The 27,701-nt window shown below is 40.5% G+C and overlaps 2 protein-coding genes across 3 annotated transcripts; both read right to left on the reverse strand.

Annotated features, from left to right (window-relative positions):
* ypel3 (yippee-like 3) lies at nt 1–11,179 on the reverse strand. The gene is made up of 5 exons (XM_033644748.2): nt 8,291–11,179; nt 5,408–5,526; nt 5,097–5,140; nt 3,571–3,679; nt 1–1,167 (listed from the first exon to the last, which is right to left on the reverse strand). Exons 2-5 carry the CDS (start codon nt 5,522–5,524, stop codon nt 1,078–1,080), a joined length of 360 nt encoding a protein of 119 aa, XP_033500639.1. The 5' UTR covers nt 5,525–5,526; nt 8,291–11,179; the 3' UTR covers nt 1–1,077.
* On the reverse strand, nt 8,293–27,662 carry gdpd3a (glycerophosphodiester phosphodiesterase domain containing 3a). Of its 2 annotated transcripts, none has more exons than XM_033644746.2 (10): nt 27,218–27,662; nt 25,127–25,169; nt 23,065–23,221; nt 22,344–22,389; nt 22,054–22,172; nt 20,412–20,501; nt 20,103–20,236; nt 19,825–19,884; nt 19,491–19,542; nt 8,293–14,180 (listed from the first exon to the last, which is right to left on the reverse strand). In XM_033644746.2, the coding sequence occupies exons 1-10, from the start codon at nt 27,372–27,374 to the stop codon at nt 14,052–14,054; spliced, it is 987 nt and encodes a 328-aa protein (XP_033500637.1). In that variant the 5' UTR covers nt 27,375–27,662; the 3' UTR covers nt 8,293–14,051. The 2 variants fall into 2 exon arrangements, with proteins under 2 accessions (XP_033500637.1, XP_033500638.1); XM_033644747.2 differs by having other exon boundaries at nt 23,086–23,221; nt 27,218–27,658.
* Nucleotides 27,663–27,701: the final 39 nt, after the last annotated feature.

The raw sequence follows: 27,701 nt of genomic DNA on the forward strand, positions 1-27,701 counted from the left end.
TTACAGACACACTGTATTTTAATGAAAGATTAGGTTAAAATAATACACTTTAATGAAAGAAGCAGACATTAAAAATCACCATAAATATGCTACATAATCCTAATCACACTTTTGCTCTAACACAACTGAGTAAATGTATCTGTAGGGGGCAGCTCCATGTTAGGCTATTACACAAACACATGTAGGATAGATCTCAACAGCATTAAGTAAAAGTGAACATATCTCAACTGTGCAGTGGAAACTGTAGATGTGAACCCCAGGCTTAATGCTTCTCAACGCCGTCCAGCTCAAGACATCTCAGCATGCACACACACACACACACACACACACTAAAAATGTATACCTACAAGCAGAAACACTCATACTAGAGATTTAAGAATTCTTGCAGGAGACTTTACCGGTTTTAACGTCACCAATTCAACATCCTGACTGCCTTTAGCAAAATATTAAGTGTTACTGCTCTTACCATAAAAAACAAGAATTTCACTGATAAAAAAAACAAGCCCTCCCACTGCTCTGAGTGTTCCCCTTCCCTTCCATCACTCCAAATAATCTACGGGTTTAACAGGCCTAAATACTTCACTCAGTTTGTGCCAGATATGTCTAAATGTGCCTCTTAAACTCAAAAGGAAACCTCAAATACCTGTGTAAGAGGGTCAGATTATTTGATTTGCACTGGCCTCGCCCCCGCAGGGCGAGACTGTTTAGCGGTCGCTGATAAGGGTTTCATCACTCAAACACACGCTTTAAAATCCAACATGCACACGTGCCTGTGTGACAACATCCCCCAGTCGTTCACAAACAAACCCTGCACTCATTCAGTCCATGTCCCAGCACAACTAGCAATTGGGATAGCAATATCAGCAAATGTGTTGTCGTTGTGGTCGCTGGAAAAACATGAAGAACAGAAAAAGATAAAGGCATCACATGCTATTTCTTGGCGAAGCCGTACGAAGTGAAAAGTGTGGCACAGCGATGGCTCGTACACGGGATGAGGAAGCTACACTGGAACCCTTTAATGTCAAGGGGGATGCAACTTTTGAAAAAGTCATGAAGAAAGATGAAGATTTTTCCCTCTCAGTCCCAGCCGTTGTCCTTTATCATGTGGGACAGCTCGATGATAAACTTCCCCTCCTTGTACTTCTGACTCAGCTCAAAGGCTTGTTCCTGCAGAAGGGAGGCACATAAAGGTTATTACAGAGCGGATTAAAGTTTCCTTTTCACAATGAAAATAAATGGATTCACACTGGGGATTTATGTTTGTAAATGAGGTGCCAGAGTGCATTAAAAAGCATCAAAATAGAGCTTGTTTATAAAAAAATACTGCCAGGGGAAGATCCCCCGACAGAGGTCCAGGCTAATTATTAACAGATTAAGTATTAATGTTTGTTTATTAACTGGCCCCTGGCTGCCTGTTATGTTGCAAAAGTCCTGGTGTCCTTACTGTACATGCAGCTGAGCACTAGTTCCATAAAAAACATGCACACACTCTAAACGTGTCACGTCATGTAACTGTTTAACTATTTCATTCACTTCAACTATGACATTTCAAGGCTGTGTCTCAATTCAATACTATGTTGAATTTGGAGGTAAATGATCTCTTGTACTTGAAACATCTGCCAAATGAGTACATTTATTTTTTTCCTACAAAGCATTGTACCTAACTTATAGCAGTGGTTCCCAACTGGTGGTTCGCAATCCAAAAGTGGGTCGTGGGCCCATTCTGGATTCTGGACCACAAGTGACTCGCAAACGTATCAAGTTTGTAAAAAACACACTTTATTCTGAAGTGCAGTGAATTTCTGGCAAGGAGCTTATATTTCAAAAGGCCATTTCCTGCTGTAGATTGAGTGACTAATGAACAGAGACAGCAAACTAGCTCCATGACATGGCCAATCTCAAGTGTGACACTTAATGTATTGAACTGTGTGGATCTCGAACTGATGACTGAGGAGAAATCTGGACCCTGGGGTTGGACCAGTTGGGAAACACTGACCTATAGTATGAATATGAGAGTAAACGAATCTGTGGTTCAATAAATGCTTCACATCTCCAGTAGTGTTGGGCAGCTGGGCCGATGGCTGACAAACATTGACCACGTGGCCCTAACACTATGTCAACACCAACACAAGGGCAGTGGGGACGTGGGTTTGCACTGACACTAATGGCATTCATTGTACGCTTAAATAATAATAATTCAAATTTACCAGAGGTGCAACTGCAGGTGAACACAAGTATACAAACATTTCACGGCTTAGAACAGATATTTATGTATTTTAAAAAGGCCTCAGGGTCCAGATTTCTCCTTTGTCATAAGTTAGAGGTCCCACAGTTAAATGCATTCAATGTCATACTTGCGTTGGGTCATGTTGTCGAGATAGTTTGCTGTCTCTATCAAGTAGCTGTCTGCTAGTCACTTACTCTACAGCAGAAAACAGCACTTCAAAATAAAAGTTCTGCACTAAAAAAATCAACTGTACTTAAAAGTAAACTGTTTTTGTTTTTTATACAAACTTGACACATTTGCGTATCACTTGCGGCCCATTCAGAATGGATCAATGACCCACTATTGGACTACAATACACCAGTTGGGAACCATTGTTTTAAGAGTGTCAGCCTGAGAGTGCAAAATGAAGAATGGGTTTATTGTAATTATTATGATAGCTCCTTGTGTCTGACAAACAGATTGTTCAATCACTTCACAATTACAATCATTTATCGCCCAGTGAAAGCATGTTTTAATTTAGGCACAACCATGACAATTATTTTAGTATAACAACAATGATATCATTGTCCATAGCAATGTTTCACTGTATTCATCGTCGTGTGCCAATTTGGTAGACACTGACCAACCCTTGTCTCCAACATTTCAAAATATTCATCATAAGTACCCTATTTTCTCATGGGAATTTTTTAAAAAAAAAAGTAGTCTGCAACAACATTGTAAAACGTGTAAAGCTCAAAATTATACTTGTGCATTATGGGGTTATAGCTACAGTGTAGTTGGCATGGCTACAAAGATACCACAAGCAGACTACAAGAGCTGTTACTGGTCAGGTTGGGCTGCTTGTGCTCTCTCCTACAAGCTTCTAATGCAGGTACAGATTGTTGATAAGCGAAGTCAACATTAAGGAAGATTAAGAAAGACTCAAACTTCTGCTTTTCAGTAAGAAACATCTAGCAAAGCCATCTCCACTGCAAATCTGCTCAGACTAATCGCTGCGTCACAGTGAATGAATTAAAGTAAACACGGCAAATATGCGGCACATGACAGAACTCACTTAGATGTAACGGTAGTTTTCTAAGTATGTGCGTAGCTCACTCTATATCACATGGTAGATGAAAGAATGTAAACTCAGTTAAGGAATAAAGGTAAAACAGGACACAGATCTGATCACTGCGATACATCCTGCTAATGTTACTGGAGTGCCATCAACAGCTGAAATCTGACGCTGAAGTGTAAATCAAAACCTACACCAGGTGTCAGTGGTGGGGACGATGTTACAGCTCTTGTCAAACAAAAAAGCAATTTAACAGTGACAAGTCAGCATTTTATTTGCAGGTACTTACATATTTCCAGCCCAGCGTGGTGTGACAGTTTTCACAGTAGATGTCAGCGACTGCATGAAGTCCTGTGAGCAGCAGCCTCTCCTCCGCAGGACCACAGCCGACGTTCACCCTGAAACCAGACACAGTGTCGTCAAGCAGCAGCTCCACTCTGATTCACAGAGTGCTTCACAGTAATTAAACTACTCTCCTTACCATGCACTAAGGGGCTACTGTGAACCTAAACAGTAAAGGACCTACTGTCCTACATTTCTCCTTTAAGGGAAAAAAAAAGACTCAAGTTCATGAATCAGTCATGGGAAGGCTGCAAGAGCTCCACAGAAACAGATCATCAGCATCTATTCAATTTAAGCCTTCTATTTAGATCAAGTGCTTGAGTTATTTAAGGGGCTCCCGTTTTAGGGTTAGAGCCTGTGTATTTCTGACCCACTAACCCAGGAGAAGCGAGACTAAAGTGAACTTCAAGGTTCACTCGAGAGCAAATCAAATTATCTGCTGGCCGTGTGGGCTGTGCAAACATCTGTGATACTGGGAATTTGTTTTCAGAGAAAAGTAGACTATAAAAATGATGCAATTATATGCTGGAAAAACAAAGATCATATTTCATTCACATGTTTTTGTTTCAAAGACCCACAGTTCAAGCCAAAACCCAAAAATACATATATTTCCTCTAACCTTTAGTGCTATGTAATCAATCTAGATTGTTCTGGTGTGAGTTAAATGTTGGAAATATCAGCTGTAGAGATTTCTTTTTCTCATGAATATAATGGAACTAGAGGGCACTCAGCTTGTGGTGCTCAAAGTGCCAAAAAAATACATTTGAATAACTCAAAAGCAATGTCTCTTTCCAGAAATCATGACTGCTGGGTTACTCAAGATAATCCACAGAATTTATTGTTGACAGGTTCTATTTTCTCACTACTGAACTAGACCCGTCAACTGTATAACCACGAAGGAGGAAGCGTGCATCTACTCATGGACAAGAGACTTGTATTCATGACAGCGCGACATGTAAAATTTAATGGCGTCCTCCTCGGCTGAGCTATAAAATTAGCTAGCTCCATTGTGCTAGTTGAGCTAGCAGAAGATGCATGCTTCCTTCTGAGGGGTGATATAGTTCATGGATGTAGTTTGGTAGAAAAAATAAAGTTTCCAATGTGAAAATGCTCACAACAAGGTCTACAGATTATCTTGGCTGATATCTCCAACACTTGACAACTTCCACCAAAACAATCTAGACTGACAAACAGCACTACAGCTAAGAGAAAAAACAAGTATAATTAATTTGGGGTCGAACTGTCCCTTTAAGGACCCACTTATCTAATCTGAAAAAATCTGATAACAAAGTAGGGCTGATACAAGGAAACATTTAAGGAAAGTGGTTTTCAAAACTGAATTTTAACATTTACTGAAGTCCCTTTTTAGTGATCATGGAAATAAAAATAAGATTGGAAATCTAAATTAAGACTAGCCACTTGTGTACATTCAATGTGCTGACATGTAGTAATATTTAGAAATCAAATACTCACACAGAGTTGAAGAGGTAGGCTCGGCCTTGACTGCCTTGGAATGACTAGAAGATATAGACAAAAAAAAACAAAAAACGAAAGACATAAGAAAAAAATGCTACATGTGTCCACTTGTAATGTGGATAAAACACATGATATTAATTGTATTTTTATTTATTTTTTATTTGCAAAACGACTTCTAACTTTGGGAAACCTGTTTTTTCAGTCCAGTTTTTCCTGTCTTGACACATTTTAAACTAAGCGAGAGCCATGAGGCGGCGTCATAACCCGCCTGAAATGATTATTAACAACAAGAGTGGCAGCGCACTGACCTTGGAGATGAGATCGTCATGGTTGGCCAGATGGGCGCGGCAGTGCACACAGCTGTAGCGCCGGTGGCAGGAGTCCAGGTAGGCCTGGAAAGTCTTGGCCTTTGTGAGCTTCACCATGTCTGCGGAGGAAGAGGGGAGGAGGAAGTAGGTTGGTAGTTTGTTGTTGTGCATTTGTTGGTGATGCAAGCACTCAGTCAGGTTATGACTCCTAACACCCTTTGGTGAACCACTTTTTGTCTTGAATACGTTTCCAGATGTCAGTGAGGAAGTGAAAGATGTGAAACACAGACAGGTTTCACATTAGCTTTCAGTTATCTGATAATAGCGATAAAACACTGCAAAGCTAACCCTAAACAACCTGACCTGACCTATATGTCTTACACAGGGTATCAGACAGAAATTAAATGCTTTTAAGACCTTTTAGAGATCATTTTTAACTCCATTTAAGACTGATTTTGGACAACTTGTCTTTTTCTTGTTCATGCACTGCAGGTAAGTATAACGTTAAGTAGAATATATGTGGTTCTGTGCAGACAGTTAGGTGTTATGTGGAAACAAACATAACATAACATTAATCTACATTTACCAACAGATAAGTGCAAGTATAAAGTAACAAGACATGACTCATTTGGCAAAAAGAAAATAAAAAATAGCTATATAAAATTTGATTTTTTTTTTTTTTTGCGGCAATTAAGACTTCATAAATTCAAAGACTAAGATTATTTAATTACTTTTAAGCTCTAAAAAAAGTTACTATTTAAAACTGAACTGAAAGTGAAACATATCTATGCTCTCTTAAAAGCTAGATTCCAGTACTAAGGTTGTTTTGCAGAAGTGCATGGTGAAATAACTATTTTTGTCAGCGGAGTTCATAAGTTTCACTTTCAGTTCAGTTTTAAATACCAATATTTTAGTCAATAATGCATGTGTTTGGAAGCACTGAGCATACAACTGGATAAATGAGACTTGGATTACCCTGCACATGGTTTGATATAGTTTTGCGGTCTCCGGCTGAAGTATTGCTCTTAGAGATCACAATTGACTGACTAACAATTTTGACCATATTTCACAGCATTTCAGTTTACCATGATTGTGTTAATCTTCATAATTTCAGCATTTCATCTATTTTTTCCTGGCACAAATGGGCCAACACACTGGGCAGATTAACCTATTTAACATCACAACCAGCTTCATTAGTCAAGTATGTGTACATATGCAAGGAATTTGGCTCTAGTTTTAACTTGCACTCGACATGCCTAGGCTCAGTTCAAAAAATATTTTAGAGGACGACAGAAGTAGAGAATGATACAGCTAAAAACAAAGACAACAAAGATGAGCAAAGACAGGTACAAATTAGAGCTGGAACAATTAGTCAGTTAAGCGCAATTTGATTGTTATGCTTTCCTTACATTATAGTAAAATAATATCTTGGTTTGCAAATGTTGGTGGGACAAAACAAGGCATTTGATAATGTTACCTAAGGCTCTGGCATATTTCTACAGGCTTTTCTCACTGTTTTCTAATATTTTGTAGCACTTTGGAAGCAATTAATCCTTAAATCGAAAAATTAATCTAGAGATTAATTGGCAATAAACCTAATCAGTAGTTGCAGCCCTTGTAATCAAAACGACCAAAAAACACAGAACTATTATACACAAGAAAGTGCAATGGGCCAACGCAGCACTTGAAAGATTAACCTATATTAATGAATGATAATCAGCTTTATTGGCCAAGTATGTGCACATATGCGAGGAATCTGACTCTGTTTTTATAAGTTGCTCACAGTGTGCCTACACAGTTTAAAGAACAATTTAGAGGAAGACAGAAGTAGATATACAGCTACAAACAAAGACAACAAAGCTAAATGAAGATGAATGAATGAATCAATCATTTGTCATATTTCGAGTGATATTTTCAGTTCCCTTTATGTGAGGATCTGCTGCTTTTTTTTCATTATGTGTAGGTGTTCTATCTTTCATGTTTTTTATTGTGTTGTTGTTTGGCTGTAACTTTTTGCATGCTGCTGTCTTGGCCAGGTCTCCCTTGTAAATGAGACGGTTGATCTCAATGGAGCTTACATTGTTAAATATGGGTTAAATAAAATAAATAAATGTAATACGTTGGGGATTTTGAAATCAGAGCCAAAGTACTTTTTTAAACCACAGAGGGAAACTAGGACATGTTACAGTTGCTCTCACTGCTCTTTTACTGTATATAGGCATAGAGAAATGATAAGAAAACAGAAATATGCAAGTAAAAAATGTGCATTATGCTACAATATATAACAGAAATAAGAAATATATGACAACACTGAAATGTTGGTTGGACAAAACAAGACATTTGATAGTCTTCTGGTGTTTTGTAGACCAAATTATTAATCAAACACAGAGCTACTATATACAAGAAGGTGAAAAAAAAGGTGTATAGTGTGGGACAATAACTGAATGGCAGCCCTAGTAGAAAACATGCAGTGCTCATATAACTTGTTATTGTTACTGTGGTGACACGTATTGTTATTTATTAATAAAAATCAGTTGTGGTAGGTTGGTTCGGAGGAACACAGTTTAACAGGCAGCTTGCTTCCTGGTTAATAAAAATAGGTAGCACAAACAACCCTGGCCTCGTCAGATGCAATCAGTTAACCCAAATTCAAGCCCCTGCAACGTGTGCTGCGCCATGTACGCTGCGTCCAACCCTGGTGACCGTCTGTCAGTGTCTATATATTGTCACAAACGGCCTGACACATCTGTCAGCTGCAGCACAGATCGGCCACTAGCTCCCTGACCTAGCTTACGTGTTAGCTAGCGGGCTAGCTCCGCATTGTCACAACACACAGCAGCTAGATGCGCATTGCAGGATATTCCCCGGTGTACGTCGACTCACCTGATAGTACAGAAGCTCCTCGGAGTCTACACAGCGGACCAATGCGGCTGACAGCCGAAAAGCATCTATTTTAAGCAGGGTACTGTTGTGGGCAGCAGGTCGGCTCGGTGCAACGGTCGACCACGAGCGGACGGCTCGGACAATAAAGACAACACACACAGCCTCTGGTCGCTGCAGCGTTTACCCGCGTCTCTCCTTTGAATGTGAGCCCGCTTTCAAAAGCTCCTTCGCGGCCTTCGTTGAAACGGGAGCTGGAGTCCGACAATGCTGGCAGGCTGACAGGATGACTGCGCTGCGGCCCCGGCGGGAGAAAAATGTGGTTTGTTTATGAAAACACGCAGGAGGAAGTCTGAAGAGTGCAAAACAAATCCCCGTCGACCAATGGGAGGCGGCGGGTGACGTCTAGAATGTGGGTCAACCAATCAGATTCGACTTCACATGAGCCCTTTATGGCTATCAGTTTGATTGTTGGTACAGTCTCATAAATGCTGCTGGTGGGTCATTATCACATCCTGCTGGTGGATTTGGGATAAAAGTCCTTTAGACTGGCTGCAAACTGATCAAACGTGCACAGCGTAAGGAACAAATATTTGTGGTTATGTGACGAGACTCAGGAAACCTTCAATATCTTTGACAAGAAGGATGGGGAGGGGGTTTGGTTGTGGTTTCTTGATTTATTTGTATGACTGTCTTGGAGCTGTGTGTTTTCTTCCCTATTATATGGTAATGGTAATCTGTTTTGGCTCTTGTTAACAATTTTCCAGGAGAAATGCGCATAATAAAGACAAGGCATTAAATTAAAAGTAAAAAACAAAACAAAAGGAAAATAGAAAATGTAGACTGAAAAGGTGTAGTTTAAGCTTGTTAAACCTACCCTTTTCACTTAGCATATTCTCATGAGTATCTCATTTACTACCACGCTTGTTATGCAAAAGAATAAACAACAGAAAAGTCATATAAACATATGCATGAGCAGATTATGAGACAATGGGGCCTTGGGCACAGATATGCAAAAGGCCCCACCACCTCTTCTACATAGGAACAAGATAAAGACTTTGTGGTAGTTTTTCTTTTTTTTTGCTGCATCTTTTTGTGGTTTTGTGGTCATTTAAGCATTGTTTCCACCTAGCAGTGCGGTACAGTTCAGTTCAGTGTGCTTTTTTTCAGGTTCCACTGTGAAAAGTTGTGGATGGTACCAATGTGACCGTTCTGTACCGTCCCCATTTCTGGTCACCCCTCTGTTGGGGTACCTAGCACACAGATCTGGTGCTAAAAAATGGAGCTGTGAACACTGCAGTCTGTTGATTGGTCAATAACGTACAGTCAGTCTGCCCAGGGCAGAGTTGAGGTTTGTTTTGAGGCTTATGTAACCACTGTTTATACCATGGAAAGTTAGTAGGCAAAAGTAGTTAGTAGGCTATAACAATAAAATGAAAGAATGTTGTGCTGCTACTTGCAGCAGCTTTAAACTGAGAAAAAAATAACTCATAATAATGATTCACTGGGCCGACTGCCGGCAACTTTTAAGGTGAAGTGTCAACTTGTAATGTTACTCAATGTATGAGTTGATGTGAATCCATCATCACACCTTAGATTTCAACTTTGATAACAACTTTGACCATCACTTTAGTTTTTATATGACATACATTTTTAGTAATGAGTGGATCTTCAAGCATTTATATATATTAATTTCAACTGGGTTATATGAACTGCATATATTCCAATCCTAACTTTGAAAAAAAAGGCCTGTGAGCTCCAGCAACACTAAACCCCTGAGCTTTCCTGGGAAGGACTAAATGCAAAAACCCGCTATTTTTAAATATCCTATCGAGAGAGACTCTCACTGCAGCCTGTTTTATTTTGTTCTGAAAATGTCTGTGTGCAGCCTCGTTCTGTGGACAATAAACGAGGTGCAGACTCCCCTCTGTCACCGGTAATGAGGAAATTCAGTGAGTGATGGACGGAGCAGTGAGTGACAACAACCCCGACCACATTTAAGAGTAGTTTTGCTGTTGTTAAACGTGGTCCCCAAGTAATAAATCAATATGTCAAACACTTTTCTTCATGATTTCAATGTAACATGGCATGACAGATTAATCTTCATATTATCATTTTGTGGGTAAACTATTCCTTTAATGTCAATAATTTACTAGATTCCCCCAAATACTATATGTAATATTATGTATTATGGCAGCAACAGCCCTGTTTGTGTGATTAAGAGCCTAACTTCTCTGCTGGGTCACTAATTCAGACCTTTGCTCTTTGCATATCTACTGTATTAAGACTTCGGTCTGCACTGATCCACTTATATTCCATTAACCCATTTGTCACACTGCAAAGCACAGCCAAGCAGGTCAGAAAAATACAGCCTTTGTTTCGCCAACAGGCCGGTTGATTATTATCACAGCGGTGTGGCTGGACTTTAACCCAAGCCTGGGAAAACAAGGACCCAGGTGAGGCTAACTGCACGTACATTAGATGAGTGACTGTTGAACACAGATGCAAAAACACAACCTAGATATTAATAACACTGCACTCACCTATATGGATATTTGTAAAAAGTTAATTCCTTTACTTTAATTTCCAACTCCATGTTTGAGTGCTCTTCATTGTAATATCGCACAAAAGAATATAAAAGCATAAACTGAAGTGAACTGTCCCAGATCATTTATTTCATAAGCACTTACTCAAACCAGTCAAATAATGTCAGAAAATAACAGACACAGTCAAAACAAAGTCACGTTTACTCTCTTATCATGAGAAATGGGTCGTCAGGTGATATGGTCCAGCTGGTTAAATATTCACTCCAACTGTAAACACTTCTGCACCGTCGCAGCGCTGCTTCCTCTGAGACTGATAACTGGAATAAAGCAAAACTCCTGACTACCAAAAAATATGAATGCCATCAAAATTTCACTTGTTTTAAACAGAACAATGACTTGACTCTGCCACACAGCTACTGTCTCATTTCACTCATCAACACAGAGATTAACATCATAAGTAGAGCTCTGAGTCACACACTAGAGAAGGTGATTCCTCCCATAATCCATCCAGAGCAAGCTTTTTATTAAATTACTCACTGTGAAATACATGCAGTCTGTTTAATTTAATACAGTACTCATCTAAAACAGCAAACAGAAACCACCATAATGTTCCTTGATGAAGAAAAAGCAACAACAGCTGGGATGCAACAGCCGCTGCACCACCTCTCCCACTGGTCACATCACATGTCTGGGGATTCAGATTTCCCCCAGGCTGACAGAGCTGTTCAATCTAAACTTCACCCCACTGCTTATAAAAATAAATGATGATCTCCAATGCTGGATGAACTCACAAATATCTGTTATGGGTAGAATAGTTATGTGGGATGTCAAACATGCGGCCCATGGGCCAGAACCGGCTGCCAAATGGGCCAATCCAGCCCACTGGATGAATTTGCTCACCTGATTTTGGTGCAGTTGTGAAGGCTGAGAGCTGCCAGGTGTCAGGAGTAAACAGTGAGAAGCTTCATGTAAAATACTACATCAGAGGTTTTTCCACCCTGACCAGAATACAGTTGTCTGAAAAACAATGAATACTAAACATTGTGCAAAATATTGTCAATTGTCACTTGTTGAATTGTGGATGATTGCCAGAGCTATCTGTCACTCAAAATCTTGGGGAGAAAATTCAGTGGGAGCAGAGTGTGTGATGATGTAGGGGTTTATAGTGGGGCAGACACCCTACATCATTGCATGGTCACAGGTGACTTTGTTGGTATAACGACTCATGCTAAAGCACTTGTTTTTCAGTACAATCTCAGGCTGTGTATTATCTGTATTGGATTAACATTTTCTTTACATTAAAAGAAAGGGGGGAAAGTTTTGGTTCATTGGCCACTGTGTGTGGCCAATGAACCAAAATGAGTTTGACAACCCTGCCCTAAAATGAATTATTTATCCCAGTGATTCCAATTCAACCAATTATTACCTGGTTTAAATCATTAGACTCAAATCAACATCATCATCATCAAATATTAAAGAACAAGACACAAAGGATCACATTGGAAACCCTACAACAACCTAAAACTGAGAAAATGAGGGTGCTGGTGGATCTTGCTGGCCCTCCTCCAACCCAAGAATCTGTCACACATGCACAAACACACACTAAAACTGAGTGAACTTGTCTGCAATTACCTCTCCCACAAAAACATAATGGTTGTCGACCGTAATTGTCCCTCACATTTGTCACCTTTTTGTCCCAGAGCACTAATAAAGCATTTTTTGATTTATTGCTGAGAAAAATAAATGATTGTTTCTTTAAAGGAATGCTTCACCCACAAAATATCCATTTCTACATCAGTTACTCACCTGATGTTACACTGAATTTATGAAGAAATTTTTTTCTGTGTTGCTGAGTTGCACAAAAAGAAAAAAAAAAACAGGGAAATTCTTGAAGTTTTTGAGTAAAAGGGATCCACTTTTAAAACCAGTAAAACTATATCAAAAAACTTGTGCAGTATAATCCAAGTCTCATATATCAGTCGTACACCCAACACTTCCAAAACACATTTTTGCTTAAACGTCATGATTTAAAACACTTTCAAGTACAAGCACACCTTAGCAAGTGTGTGTGTTTAAACTCTGCTCATATATTCTATTGAAAACGGCTCAGAGTCCCGCACTGGGTACTCGATGGGTAACCTGCAAAAAGCTGAGCAATTTGTACATACGTACATACAGTATAAATACATGGGTACAAGCACGGGTAAAAATGAACTACATGCAGACGGGCAGCAGGTGAGAACAAAAATATATTTATTTATTTTTCAGAATAAAACAAATGAAAAAGATGTGCAGTATATGTGTAATATTTTTACATCTTTTGACATCACTATTATCAGGCTGCAATACCTTTTATTTTAAAAATCAGTGACACAAGTTGACCCTTTGAATCCAGCCATGAAACTTTGCAGTCTGAGGATGAGGTGGCAGCCTACATCGAGTTCAAGACATCTGAGGAGGATCCTTTTGAGTTTTTATGGTGGTGGAAAGAGCATGCTAAAATGTTTCATAACCTGGCAGCGGTATGTTTTTGCCATCCTGACATCGAGTGCAGCCAGTGAAAGATTTTTGCAGGATTTGTAATTCAAGGATGAAGAACCCATCTTAATGAGAGTCGGGTCCTGGGACTTGGTGGGACTTGGGTGCAAGTGGTGTGGTTTATGGCAGACATAATGGCTAATAATGATAAGTCAGGTCTGGCACTGAGCTTTACAGGTATGGGTGGGTACAGTTTTTCAAAAATGGACCCATGCAGGACTCTGGCATGGATAAATGAGACTTGGATTATACAGCACAAGTTGTGTGAAAGTTTGCGCATGGGTGTTTCCAATATAGTTTTGCTGTTGCTAAATGAATTTTTTTCATGGCTTCTACAAAACCTCGGGTGAGTAATTATATCAATAAACAAAAGGTTATTTTGTGGTTGACGTATTCCTTTAAACTCTGGGCTGTGACAAGCTGTGGGTGGAGGCTGTAGAAATGACCTAAGTGCAGATAATTTTGTCAACAGTGATAAGCATTCAGATTGAAGAGTTGAATGCATGGTGTTTAATAGTTAGACCAACAACTCTGACTAATCTGGGCACAGTGGGAGAAATAGATCTCACACTTCTTGTATTTATTTCTCTTTTACAGTCTTTTCCTTACAGAATCCTCATTCATCTGACGGCTGCTGTTTCTGAGTTAATAATTGTGGTCATGTGAGGGCGTGTTTGGGGTCAATCCTGACTCCTGTTTCTGCAGAGGTAGCTTGAGAGAAGAGTCGGGTAGTCACTCATCACCCCTGTGGCTCCCACTTCAAATGCAGCCTTTATGTCTTCATCTTCATTGCACACAAACAAATGCACCTGGAATTACAGATACAGTGTATGAATCAATGGTAATGAGCTGTTCAGAGTCCTTGAGGCCAAACAGCTCAAAAACATAATTAAAATTGTGTTATCTACATCTCAAACATTGAAGAAATAAAGCTGAGTTAAAATCAGAGTGATCTGTCTCCCTGTCATCCTTCCTGCAGTTTTGAGTAACAGTACATGCTTTCACCATCAAAAAATACAAACCCCGTTGTCCTAAATTTGGAGAGTGGCAGTTGTCTCAGATTTGACAGCCAGAATACAGCTGACATCAGCATAAAGTAAGACCTTTGAGCTCAGAGCACTCTTTCAGACGGCAGTGTGGACAAATGACAGATATAAATGCCAGTAGCACTGAGATATTCCCTAATGTTAGAAATAAACTTGAAGGACAGTTCACCCCAAATCAAAAATAAATATTTTTCTTCTTACAAGTAGTGCTATTTATCAGTCTAGATTGTTTTGGTGTGAGTTGCAGAGTGTTGGAGATATCGGCTGTAGCAATGTCTCCCTTGTCTTGAATATAATGGAACCAGATGGCACTCGGCTTGTGGTGCTCAAAGCACCAAAATATACATTTGAAAAACTCAACATCAATGTCACTTTCCAGAAATCATGACCGGGTTACTCAAGATAATCCACAGACCTTGTTGTGAGCAGTTTCAACTACTTTTTATTTCCCTAGTGAACTACACCTGCCAACCGTATCACTTTGCAGAATCAACCGTGCATCTACTGCTCGCTCACCTAGCACCACTGAGCTAGCTAATGTAAGGCAGGTTTCTCTCTCCTGTTTTACCTATAAACTAAGTAGTAACTGAATTAACTATCAGAGGGTTGTGAGTGAAGTAAGAGCACAGGGACAGCTTCTCTGTGTAACGTGATCCAATTTACTGTCCAAAAAAGAACGTAGGACAACTGAAATTGACAACAATAGTGGCATCTCACATCATATATCACTCTGCCAAACTTTATCATGTCTTTCATTACCTGCATGTAAGGTGTGCGATATTGAATAGCTCCAAATTTAAAATATGTAAACAATATATGAATGTAGTTAACATTAAATTATGTAGATGCAAAATAATGAACAGAGAGTAGATGTACACTTCCTTCTGCGCTGTGATACAATTGGGGAGTGTCGTTCAAAAGAAAATAATTCCTTACATTAAACTGTTCACAACAAGGTCTGTGGATTATCTTGATTAACCGCATCATGACTTCTGAAAAAGACATTACTGTTGAGGTTATCAAATGTATTTTTTGGCGCTTTGAGCACTACAAGCCGAGTGCCATCTGGTTCCATTACAGTATATTGGAGAGAAGACAGACATCTCTACAGCTGAAATCACTTGGCAGCTCCCACCAAAACAATCCAGATTTATAAATAGCACTGCTGGTAAGAGGAAAAATATGTTAGTTTTTGTATTTTGGGGTGAACTGTCACTTTAACTTAGCATTATCTTACACACTGTTCATTAATATGTGATGGATTCCTTAATATTAGGGGGAAAAAATACATAATTTTTTTGACTTTGTATCAAATATTGCTGAATCATGGTGGAAGCACAGATATTTCAAGTTATCCTGTTATTCCAAATTCTTATATGTAGAGGGAAGTTAAGTGATAGGAAGTTTGTCATAGATGATGAGGACATCCCAACAATTAGGGAAAAGTCAGTAAAGAGCTTAGGTAGGTGGTACAATGTAGAGTTGAATGATAAGGAACAGGTGGTGAAATTTAGAAAAGATGTGGCTGAAGGATTGGATAGAATAGATAAATCAGAACTTCCAGGAAAGTTGAAGTTGTGGTGTTTGCAATTTGGGCTATATCCTAGGTTAATGTGGCCATTGTCAGTTTATGAAATTCCAATATCTGTTGTGGAGAGAATGGAAAGGTCGGTTAGCTCCTACATTAGGAAGTGGTTGGGCGCTCCTAGGTGCCTAAGTAGTGTTGCATTGTATGGAAAAGGGATACTTCAGCTGCCAGTATCTAGTTTAACAGAGGAATTTAAATGTACCAAGGTCAGGACAGAGCTCTTGTTATCTGGGAGTAAGGACGTGGTAGTTAGGAGTGTGGTTCCAAATCCAACCAAGGGGAGGAAGTGGAACCCAAGATCGGCAGTTCAGGAGGCAGAGGCAGCTCTTAGACATGCAGAGATTGTAGGTAATGTTCAGTTTGGCCGGGGAGGCCTGGGGCTTGGCTCAGGTAAACCGGTATGGAATACAGCAGGCCTCAAAGATAAAAGAAAGCTGGTTGTAGAACAGATACGCAGACAGGAAGAGATAGTAAGGGGTGCAAAGGTAGTGGCCCAGGCTAAACAGGGACAGTGGTTGAATTGGGCAAGTGTAGAGAAGAGGAAGCTTAGTTGGAGGGACCTGTGGAGTATGGAGGAGAATCGTATTAGATTCCTGGTAGGGGCTACATACGATGTGTTACCAACCCCCCAGAACCTAAAACTGTGGGTAAATGAGGACCCATCATGCCCATTGTGTTCACATACCGCAACTTTAAAGCATATTTTGTCAGGCTGTAAAGTTAGCTTGTCACAAGGCCGATATACATGGCGACATAATCAGGTGTTGAAATGTTTAGCTGCAGGTATCGAAGGGAAACGAAGACAGGTGAATTCAGAAGGTGTTAAGGATAGGGGCTTAGTAATTCAGTTTGTCCGTGAGGGAGAGAAATACAGAAGGGATAAGTTAGTGAGGAGGCAAGGGTGTGGCCGCCTAGAAGGTGCTTGTGATTGGGAAATGCAAGTAGATTTAGGGGGAAAGCTTGTTGTTCCTCAGGAAATAGTCTGTACCAGGCAGAGGCCTGACTTAGTGTTGTGGTCAGTGAGTCAACAGATAGTTTATTTCATTGAGCTGACAGTTCCTTGGGAAGACTCAGTGGAAGAAGCCTATGAAAGAAAAAAGCTTAGATATGCAGACTTAGGAGCAGAAGCTGAGCAGCGAGGATGGAAGACTAGGATTTGTCCAGTGGAAGTGGGGTGTAGGGGATTCATAGCAAGATCAACTGTCTCACTCCTGGGGGAACTCGGAGTGCGGGGACAGAATTTGAGGAAGACAGTGAGGGAAATGTCAGATGAAGCAATTAAATGCAGCCAGTTTATCTATTACAGAAGAAATAATGTCAGCTGGGGGCCAGCAGGGGGAACTACTAAGCAGGGCACATAACTCCTTGAGATCAGGTGGAGAGATCCACTTCCTGTCAGGAGAAATCCAGGAAGAGGAAGTATTTAAGTGTGGGAGTGGCCTATTGGAATCCATTTTGTTTGAGGCCATGCGGCAAGGTGAGTGTGCTTGCTGATCCTGTAAGTCCAGTTAGCTCCTTTAACTTTAGCTTATATTGTAGTTATGCTATGTAGTGTGTGAAATAGAGTATGGTGAATGTGACAGGAAAGCTAGTATCAGCATTGCTTCTGCCTGGAGCTCGCATGTATGGAGCCTGGGTTTGGTTGAAGATGGCAGTGCTGTTTGGGCTGAGAAAGCCATGTGTAAGTAAGAAGGAAATCCAGGAAGAGGAAGGTTATTTAAGTGTGGGAGTGGCCTATTTGAATCCATTTTGTTTGAGACCATGCTGCAAAGTGAGTGTGTTTGCTGATCCTGTGAGTTCATTTATCTCCTTTAACTTTAGCTTACATTGTAGTTATGCTATGTAGCGTGTGAAATAGAGTATGGTGAATGTGCTAGTAAAGGTAGTATCAGCATTGCTTCTGCCTGGAGCTCGCATAAACGGAGCCTGGGCTTGGTTGAAGTTGGCAGTGCTGTTTGGGCTGAGATCACTGTCCAGCCTCCTGGAGGTGTCATTGTTGTGAGGGCTCGTCCTGGGGAGGTAGACTGTACAGCCTAACCCGGCGGGGGAGTGTGATAGCCTAACAAGGCTTCCTTCCCTGGGTCTACCTCCTCTGTGGTAGTATAGGTAAGGTAAAGGAGGTTGTTCGGTTAGTGTGGGGAGCAGTGAGACCTGGCATTAGGGGAGTGTCTCTGGGACGCCAGGGATCACTGTCTAGCCTCCTGGAGGTGTCGTGGGACTAACTAGACGAAACACCGGTGAAAGGAGGTTCCCACCCGATGACCCCAAAGACATGTTAGTTATCACTGCTCACGGGTCTGTATAGTTAAGCCTTGCCATAATAGCTTATCGTAGGGCTTAGGAGGATTATTCACTGAGTGCTGATCCCTTTTTTTTTTTTTTTTTTTTTTTTTAATTAGAGCACAAACTTCTTGTGTTTATTTGAATATATTTTTTTATTTTTTTTTACCAGGAATGTGGGGCTTTTCTGGAGGGAACCGCATCCTTCTTGTTTTTGTGTGGATGATGAGGGGGAGAGCTTTTCTTAGTCACTACCTCAGAATCACCCATGAGTGTTCAAATACGCTCCCTCAGCAGCTGACAATGCTACGACATATGACTGCAACTGTTTTCATGCTCAAACTATTCAGTGACCACTCATGGCCAGATGATGGAGGTGACCTCATCCCATCAGAGATTACTCACATCAGGACAGGGGTGATGCAGCCTAGACATTCAGAGAGGCTATGCGAGTGTTACTGTTCATTGAAATACTTAAATGTAATGGGCATTTAACTATTAAGTGCTTTGGTAAAATTGAGTCTTACAGATGATGCAGTAACAAGGGAAAAAAACCCTTCTTGTTTTTGCAGATGGGAATTATGATTTGAGGTTTTGCACTGATAGATTCATGACGAAATCTGCAGGTGAAGGATTTAGGAGGCTAAATACAATTCAAAGTCACCCAGCGGAGGTTTTCAACACCAGTGGCTCAACATAACATTTATTTTTTAAATGGTTCATATTTTATTTGAGTTTACAGATGGTTTATCAGACAGGTCATGAACCAAAAACCCTCTGAGTTTGCATATTTATTTATCTATTTTTTGTAGGTTTCCTTTTTTTCACTCTCACACAATGTTTACATATTTATTTACCTATTTGTTTATGTAGGTTTTCTTTTTTGCTCTCATTGTTTGCATATTGATCTGCACTGACGAAGGATATAGTAACACTGCATTTCAAAAATAAAAATAAAGTTTAAAATAAAGAAAATATAGAAATACTTTAACATAAATACATATCAAATAAAACAAAAATAACTAAAAATAGATAACAGTTGATAAAACAAAACTGAAACTAACTATAGAGCTTCCCCCATAGCCATTGTCACTCACACTTATCACATAACCCTATATCCTATCATGCATCCTCACACACCTCATCTAAAAACACTTACTTACAGCAGAGCAGTGTTTGGATGAGGTATGTATGTGGTTTCATACCTGAATTCCCCGGGCTGCCAGGTGATTAAAAAGACTCTTCCTCATTGTTACTCTGTAACGAAAGCATAAATTAATATATGAATAATTCAGTTTTTACACAAACAATAGTAAAAAATAGTCCAGAATTTACTGATATATAAACTGTATCATAATACTCCAAAATGTTGTTATTCTGCAAAAAAAAAAAAAAAAGCATCACCCCATGTACTCTAATGTTCTCAGTAAGTTTTTTTTCTGGAACATGTTACTGGTAATGATTCTCTCATGATTATTTTAGATTCCTACAGCAACACAAAGTCAGTCAAAGGAAGGCTGCAACGGAAACTTTACTCACTTTTCTATCAGGGAGATGATCAGTGGGTTCCTCAGGACGTGCTTCTTAGGAATGAACGTCCTTCAGCACACAAAAACAGAGAGAAAAACAAAAGACGCATCTGTACTGTGACACATTCATCTCACACCAAACATAAGATTAGAGACGAATAATCTTAGAGGATAAAACCAGATTAATGTATTAATGGCCTGCAGCCAAAGAGAGGGAGGAAGGATTTACATGCATGAACACACACACATGGACTCAACATGCAGAGACACACACTCCTGCAGGCACACCTGTTGATGATGCGTGGCAGGTAGCACTGCACTAAACTCTCTCCCAGTGGCACAAAGGGCAGCAGGCCACTGTAGAAGAGAAGAAGAAGCAAGACACCTCGGTGCACAGTGAAGCTGTACGGCATCGAGTCATTCTATGAGGAAGACAACAGACAGACAGTCAGTCAGACAGAAACAGTTTACAGTTTTATTCCTGCTCTTCAGATTAAGCAAAAACAATATTATAAGAGGCAAAAATGTAATACTGTCTGTGTATTAACTGTAAAATGCTGCACAAGTAGCTCTGTCTCCCCCAGGTGGTCTATGTACCGTTTTGCGGCATTCTCTCATGATCCTGCTGTTCACAGAGGCCCAGACAGTGATTTCCTCCCTGTTGTAGCGTCTGACCAAGTCAGACACCTGCACACAGACAGGAGAGTCACAGATGAAATGTGAAGGTGGTGATGGTACAATGAGATATTACGGTGCATCAGCCTACTTTTAGAGGTTAAACAAATGCTCACAGGTAGGAAGTATTGGCTTCAAAATAGACTATGTTTATATGTTGGGAGTTTTAAAACAACAACAGTTTTAAAGTTTATCAGATTACCTTTTAAAGCTTATTATTAACAGATTATTTTAAATATAGCAGCCTTTTATCACATGCTTGGTTTAGCAGTTGTAAATGTATTTATCCTCTGTCAAATCAGTGCAAAATGTGCCTCTTTAACCGCAACATATGTTAATGATTTTTATGTTTTGTTTTTTTTTACTTTGACTTTAATTTTAATTTATTTTTTATTTGTTTTATTTTTCTCTCTTTTTGCAAAGAGGAATATGGTGATTACTTTTTAAAAAAATGATACTGTCTATTAAAAACCAAATAAATAAATTGGTTTAAAAAAATCTTAATGTCTACATTAAAAGTTCTTCATAATCCTTTTCCTGCTTATCTTACAGACATCCTATAGACTTACACCCTTCTTCTCCACACTTCACACTTCTCCTGTGTGCCAAGTGTGTAGGACAGGGGTGTCCAGATTTTTTAAAATGGGGGCCAGATTAGAACATGTGAAAATACCTGGGAGCCAGCTGCTTCTCGCATCATATGGGTTATTTAAAAATAATCCTGTACAAATGAGACAAAGCAAATGGTTCGTCTTTCAGTGAAAAAGAATTCCATTTTCCACCGCTATAAAAGCCACAGCCCTCACTCTCACTTTATGCTTCTTTGCTGTAGGGCTGTGTATTGGCAATAATCTGGCGAAACGATATGTATCAAGACATGGGATTGTCTGCTTATCTGGGGCCAGGTCGTGGGGCAGCAGACCAAGCAAAGCATCCCAGACGTCCGTCTCCCCAGCAATGCAAGGCAATATATTGTGGTATTTTTTAAATATAATTTTAGGTAAAACTGTCATAAAGAACACTCCTACAGGAGCATAAAATCTGAGTGGAAAAAGTTTACTTTTTTAATGCAATCAGAGCAGTAACATCTGTAGTTATTACAGCCCCTGTAACACGGCAGCAATATGTTGTTATGTTGGAGTGGGGCTGGACTTTGGACAAGCCTGCTGTAGGAGAATTATGGTGGCCGACACGAAAATGCATAGTTTAGAGCCAGTGTTTGGTTTATCCATTCTGACCTACTGCAGAACAACATGACAAATGCCATGGACGAGGACCTGCTCTGTATGTAGATACAAACAGCTCACTCTAAGGTAATGAAAAAACAATAATTCTTATTTTCAGGTCATAACAAACTAATGAAAACATAGCAATGACTATTATACACCATTTGTGCAAACAGATTTCCCTAAATCCTACACACTGGACCTTTAAATCTCATCATCAGAGATAATCTTGACATTTGATTGGGTAGTTGCTGAGCATCACAAAAGCATGAACACTTTCATACTTTGGAGATTATCTGATATAACTGGGAAAGTGCTGAAACTGCTCTGCTAAGTACCTTTTCTATCAGCTCCTTGTTGTTCTCCTTAATCTCAATGCTGACAGGCGTGTCAGGGAACTTCCTGAACACGTCCTCCAGCAAAGCGAACTTCCTGTCTGCACCGCTGCTGTAGCGTCCTGGAGGAGGGAGGGGTTGAAACTAAAGGTTACACATACTCTTGTCGATGCGCGCGCACGCACACACACACACACACACACACACACACACACACATATTACTGACCGACTTGTTCATTGTGTGGCTTTTTGTTAATGATTGAGAATATACGAATGAGAGGAGAAACTCACCTGTGTAAAATGTCACCTCCAGTTTCTCCTTATACAGAGGCATATCCTAAAAGAGTTGATTAACAGTTGTATTAAGACATAAAAATATACTATTATGATATTGCTTGTGATTACCTTGAAAACAACATGCATCTTGGGATTTTCTTGGTGTAATGCAGTGGATTTGCTGCATATGACACAGTTGTATGCAAAGTCAAACATTTACTTGAAGGTAATCCGATACTAAACATTTACTCTGTAGCAGGTTTTTGTGTGTTTTAATCTGTTACAACACATGACAAAGTATGTTTATGGCATCAGTTCAGGGGCCTGTAGCTCACAGCAGCATTAATAAGGTTAGTTGAAAAACTGCAGTGAAAACACACAAAGAAGTAAAAGATGCAGTTCCAGGTTTTACCTAATATAGTAACTTGCTCGTTTAGAAACCTGCTGTGTGAGACATGGCTTCAAGGGATCAAATTTAAAGTGTGCATTTGGCTTTGCATGCCACTGTTTCACACATTGCAGTTAAAGTGGAGCAGATGACTGACTTGAAACATAGAGGCTTTGCTAATTATATATGTTTGAAGCCAAGATGAGAATCTCATGCTCTTGTTTTATGAGACAGACCCCGTCCATGCCAATGTGGTGGACTAAAGAAAATAAGCAAGAAAACCACCATTTGTTTGGCAGGAGCTTGTATCACAGTGTGACCTTGTGACCTTTTACCTAACCAACAGACCTGTAGGATCCGTCTTCCCACCTGTAGATTGAGTGAGGAGATGGTGACGTCGTGGCCGGTCTGCCTCAGCAGATTCTCATCATGTGACACCACCACATGTCCATCGCGAGTCAAGTGACAATCCATCTCCAGCATCTGTGTGCCCTGTTCCACCGCACTGCAGACAGAGGTGCATATGGAGGAAAGATAAAAATGAGAATGCATGCATTTGTTGCCTGCACAGAAAGAGATCTTTCTGCTGTTCCTGCCCTCTGAACTGGAGCCAATCTCTTAAAATGTTGTCCAAGAAAATGTCCAACTGTGAAAGGATGTAAGAAAATTCATGTAGCAAGTACACAGTGTTGCATATTTACTGTTTTTTATGAGGCACAAATCTTGCAAACATTTTGTGCAGCACATCATTGGGTGCATTTTTAGGCAGCCCAGACAACCAGCATCTTTGATATCTTCATTACTAGGATTTATGTTATGCGGTAAGTGCATATTTTTGCAGATAGATTTCCAAATAATCTGTTGTTAAGCCTAAAATCTCACAGTGACAGTTTATTAGACAGCACTCGATGCTTGCAAATGAAAAGATGCTAAATGTAAATTGCCTGACCTAATCCCTCTTTTATGACATATACTGTAAAACATATCATAAGGCTGGATAATTACTCACATCACAGTTTCTGCCTGATTAGAAAAAAAAGATGGAGTCAGAGTAAACTTGATCGTGCTCAGTTGGTCTTAGGCCTGTCCTCAGTGGGGGGACCATGCAAAGGCTGACCCTTACATTGTCACAGCTCAAGTTTCTGGTCATGTTTTTATTTTTTAAATTTTACTTGCACTTTGAAACTCACTACTTATCTTGTTTCAGATCGGTTCACTTCCTGCCCCTGTGTGTTTTCCCTCCCTTTTGATAACCTCACCTGTGTCTGATTGTCTGTCCTATCCTGATTAGCCTCACCTGTGTCTCGTTATCCTTCCCCTCACCAGAGTATTTAGTGTGTGTCTTGTTTTCTCTCAGTGCCTTATGTGTCTAGCATTCAGGCCTTTTGTTTCCCAGTGTCCCTTTTTTGGCTTTTTGGCTTTAGCCTGTTGCTTGACTCTGCCTCTGCCTCATCCCTATTGGATTTGTTTGCCTCCACTGATAGACCATCTGTGTTCCCAACCTACCTTTTGACCAGTAAAGTTATTTTACCTGAACTGTCTCCAGAGTCGTTTGTTTGAGTCCACTGTCACGTGGTTTACCATTTGTTACATACATGGGATCACATACAACAAGTTACCCACTGACTTATATCACTGACAATACAAGCTTTGTGTATTTACATGATAAATTAATTTACTGTCATCATTTTAAACTTGTCATCTGATTCCCCACCTCTAACAGTTATTGTAAAAACAGTGAGTCAGATGTGCAGAACATACTAAAGATGAGAAGGGAGCTACTGACTTGCTAAGTCACCAAAAATAAAGGGCTCAAAAAATAAATGTCAGGGAACAAAGAGAACAAGAAAACGAAAGGAGCAGAGAGGCAATGGCCAAATTTCTGGCCAAAAAAGTGTGACAAAGCACCAAGCGAAGCTAAACATGGCAAAGGTGGGGAGCTAGGCAGACTAGTGATCAACACCCACTGTAGCTAGAGTGAATGTCATGCCATAAGGTGCTAAATTATGCTTCAGAGTTCAGCTAAATTTTGTCAAGAAAAAAATTGTGTGGCATTGTGATTTTATTAAATGGTACATTTGAATATTCCTGCATACTGGGGTCCCATAGCAGTCTTAGAACTGCATAGTTTGGGTATGACTGGAAAACTGAGACTTGTGGATATCAATAAGCCCAACTGTATTCATGTATAATGATGATTCCCTGTAGTCAGACCATTTAAAATTGCCTGTCTGTGGTATTAGAGCTAAGGGTGGATGGATGTCGGTGATGCTGGAGTGGGTGTGAAACAGGGGCCCAATTTGGAATGCTCTGTCCACCTATCTGTAATTCCAAATGGCTGGCTTCCACAGTCTCTCTGAAAAGTCCATTTTGTGAGAGCAGCAGCTCACCACTTGAGTTTGGTACTCACTGTGTGAACGCCCCCATGGTGCTCTCGATCCTCTCTCCACATCCTGGTGACAAACAGAGGAGTCAGGGTTGATGATGGCAGCAGAGCAGAACCAGTCAGCACACTTAGCTATATTGTGGCTCTGGACTGACAGATTTCTGAAAATATCATCACTGTGTCTACTGTAGGTAAGGAGGACACAGTGAATGGTGATCAGACAGCATGCTGTGAGTTCCTCAGTTTTTAAACGTGTGTTAAATGTGTCTGATTTTTCAGTAGCCAGAGAAACATTAAGCCACAGTGTTGGCAATATTGGCTGTAGAGATGTCTGCCTTCTCTCCAATATAATGGAACTAGTGGTTCCCAACTGGTCAAGCCACAAGGTCCAAATTTCTCCTTAGTCATTTGTTTAAGGTCCACACAGTTTAATACATTCAGTGTCATACTTGCATTTGGCCTTTTTGTCAAGCTAGTTTTTCTGTCTCTGTCAAGTAGGTGTCTGTTAGTCACTCATTCTACAGCAGAAAATGGCACTTCAAAATAAAAGCTCTGTGCAAGACATTCACTGTACTTAGAAATAAAGTGTGTTTTTTACAAAGCTGACATGTTTGCGAGCCACAGAATGGACCCACGACCCACTTTTGGACCACAACTCACCAGTTGGGAACCACTGAACTAGATGGCATCAGGCTTGTGGTGCTCAAAGCACCAAAATAATAATTTGAAAAACGCAACCTTGATAAGAGACCTTGATACAACATTGGAGGCTGATCGGTGCTGTTTCTGCATCAATGGGCCCAAAGAACAGGAGCTCTGGAGACTTCCGCCGGCCAGGCCAGCTCCTTCCAGTTTAGCACTCCGGTAACTTGAATGGAGGTAAAAATGCCTTAATCTTGTGGCTCCTCTAAACTTTTCAAATGTTACCGCACCAAATCCTGATAGTGAAACGAGTCAGTTTTCAGGTGTTGAGATGCTCAAAAAAATGTATCCACTGATTACCAGATGTCTCTTTCCCAATGTAATTCTATGGGAAAAAGTCTTTTTGGGCCCAATGGCATCATGCGATGAACCTGGAGGTTGTAATTCCACTGTTTGGCCACTATGAAAATTGGATTCAAAGCCCGGTGCTCTTCCTGGTAGTACTAGGTGAGCCAGCAGTAGATGCACACTTCCTTCTGCACAGTTGTATGGTTAGCAGGTTTAGTTCAGTAGAAAGAAAATAGTTCCTAGGCTACATAAAACTGCTCACAACAAGGTCTGCAGATTATATTGAGTAACTTGGTCATGATTTCTGGAAAGAGAAATTGCCGTTGAGTTTTTCAAATATATTTTTTGGCACTTAGAGCACCACAAGCTGAGTGCCATCCATCCATCCATCCATCCATCCATCCATTTACATCCGCTTATCTGGGGCCAGGTTGCGGGAGTAGCAGGCCAAGCAAAGCACCCCAGACGTCCCTCTCCCCAGCAACGCCTTCCAGCTCCTCCTGGGGGACCCCAGGGTGTTCCCGGGCAAGATGAGATATGTAATCCCTCCAGCGTGTTCTGGGTCTGCCCCAGGGCCTCCTACTAGTGGGACATACGCAGAACACCCTAACAGGAGACACCCAGGAGGATCCTGATCAGATGCCCGAACCACCTCAACTGACAACTTTCAACGCAAAGTAGCAGCAGCTCTACTCCGAGCTTCCTCTGGATGTCCGAGCCCCTTACCCTATCTCTAAGGCTGAGCCCAGCCACCCCACGGGAGAAACTAATTCTGGCCGCCTGTATCCGTGATCTCATTCTTTCGGTCATGACCCAGAGCTCATGACCATAGGTGAGGGTTGGGATGTAGATGGACCAGGATATCCAAAGCTTCGCCTTCCGGCTCAACTCTCTCTTCACCAGATCCCTTATATTAGAGAGAAGGCAGACATCTCTACAGCCGATATCTCTAACTCATGGCAACTCACACCAAAACAATCAAGACTGATAAATAGCACCACAGGTAATAGGAAAAATAAATATTTTTGATTTTGGGGTGAACTGTCCCTTTAAACACCAAACATACCCCCATCTATCTCCTCAGTCTAAGTGAAACTGTAAACACAGTGCTGGTCACCCCCTTACCTCCTCTGTGTGAGATGTGTGTGCAGTAAAAAGCGGTGCGTTTCTTCCTGTGGAGAATGAGCGGGTTCTTCAGCAGGTACAGAGAGGTGAGAGTGTATCCACCCAGAGCTGGGAGGATGAAGTACAGAAAGCCGCTCATTCTTCCGCGCAAACACATCCAGTGAGCTCCTGAGTGAGTCTCTGTCACATGGAGAATGAACAGAAATCTCCAGCAAAAAAAAAAAAGTGATCAAATAAAACGGTGCCAACAGGTGTGTCGTTCAGCAAAAGATAATAAAGCCTTTAAACAATCCCCCTGTTGTGTAGACGGATTCAAAGGCTTCACTGAAGACAGCCTGCTCTCTGTCTTACTTTGAAGATAAGAAAAAAACTGGACAGACGGGTAAGACCGAGGAAATTCTTCTTCCTACTGACTCTCGAAACCTTCAGAGCTGTAAAAAATAAGTTAATAAAGCACCAGCCCATAACCCAGAGCTCACCTCCA

This window comes from Epinephelus lanceolatus, chromosome 18, assembly GCF_041903045.1.
Source record: "Epinephelus lanceolatus isolate andai-2023 chromosome 18, ASM4190304v1, whole genome shotgun sequence".
NCBI lineage: Eukaryota > Metazoa > Chordata > Actinopteri > Perciformes > Serranidae > Epinephelus > Epinephelus lanceolatus.

Bases quoted from the DNA above. Each gene is read 5' to 3' on its own strand.
- gdpd3a (XM_033644746.2), bottom strand. From the start codon at position 27,374: ATGTGTTTGCGCGGAAGAATGAGCGGCTTTCTGTACTTCATCCTCCCA. The intron at 20,237-20,411 runs GTACATAGACCA...TCTTCCTCATAG, and splicing joins TGAGAGAATGCCGCAAAACG to AATGACTCGATGCCGTACAG. The intron at 14,181-19,490 runs GTATGAAACCAC...CTGTAATTCCAG, and splicing joins TGGCAGCCCGGGGAATTCAG to GTGCATTTGTTTGTGTGCAA.
- ypel3 (XM_033644748.2), bottom strand. From the start codon at position 5,524: ATGGTGAAGCTCACAAAGGCCAAGACTTTCCAGGCCTACCTGGACTCC. The intron at 5,141-5,407 runs GTCAGTGCGCTG...TATATCTTCTAG, and splicing joins ATGACGATCTCATCTCCAAG to TCATTCCAAGGCAGTCAAGG. The intron at 3,680-5,096 runs GTGAGTATTTGA...GTCTGGTTTCAG, and splicing joins GCCTACCTCTTCAACTCTGT to GGTGAACGTCGGCTGTGGTC.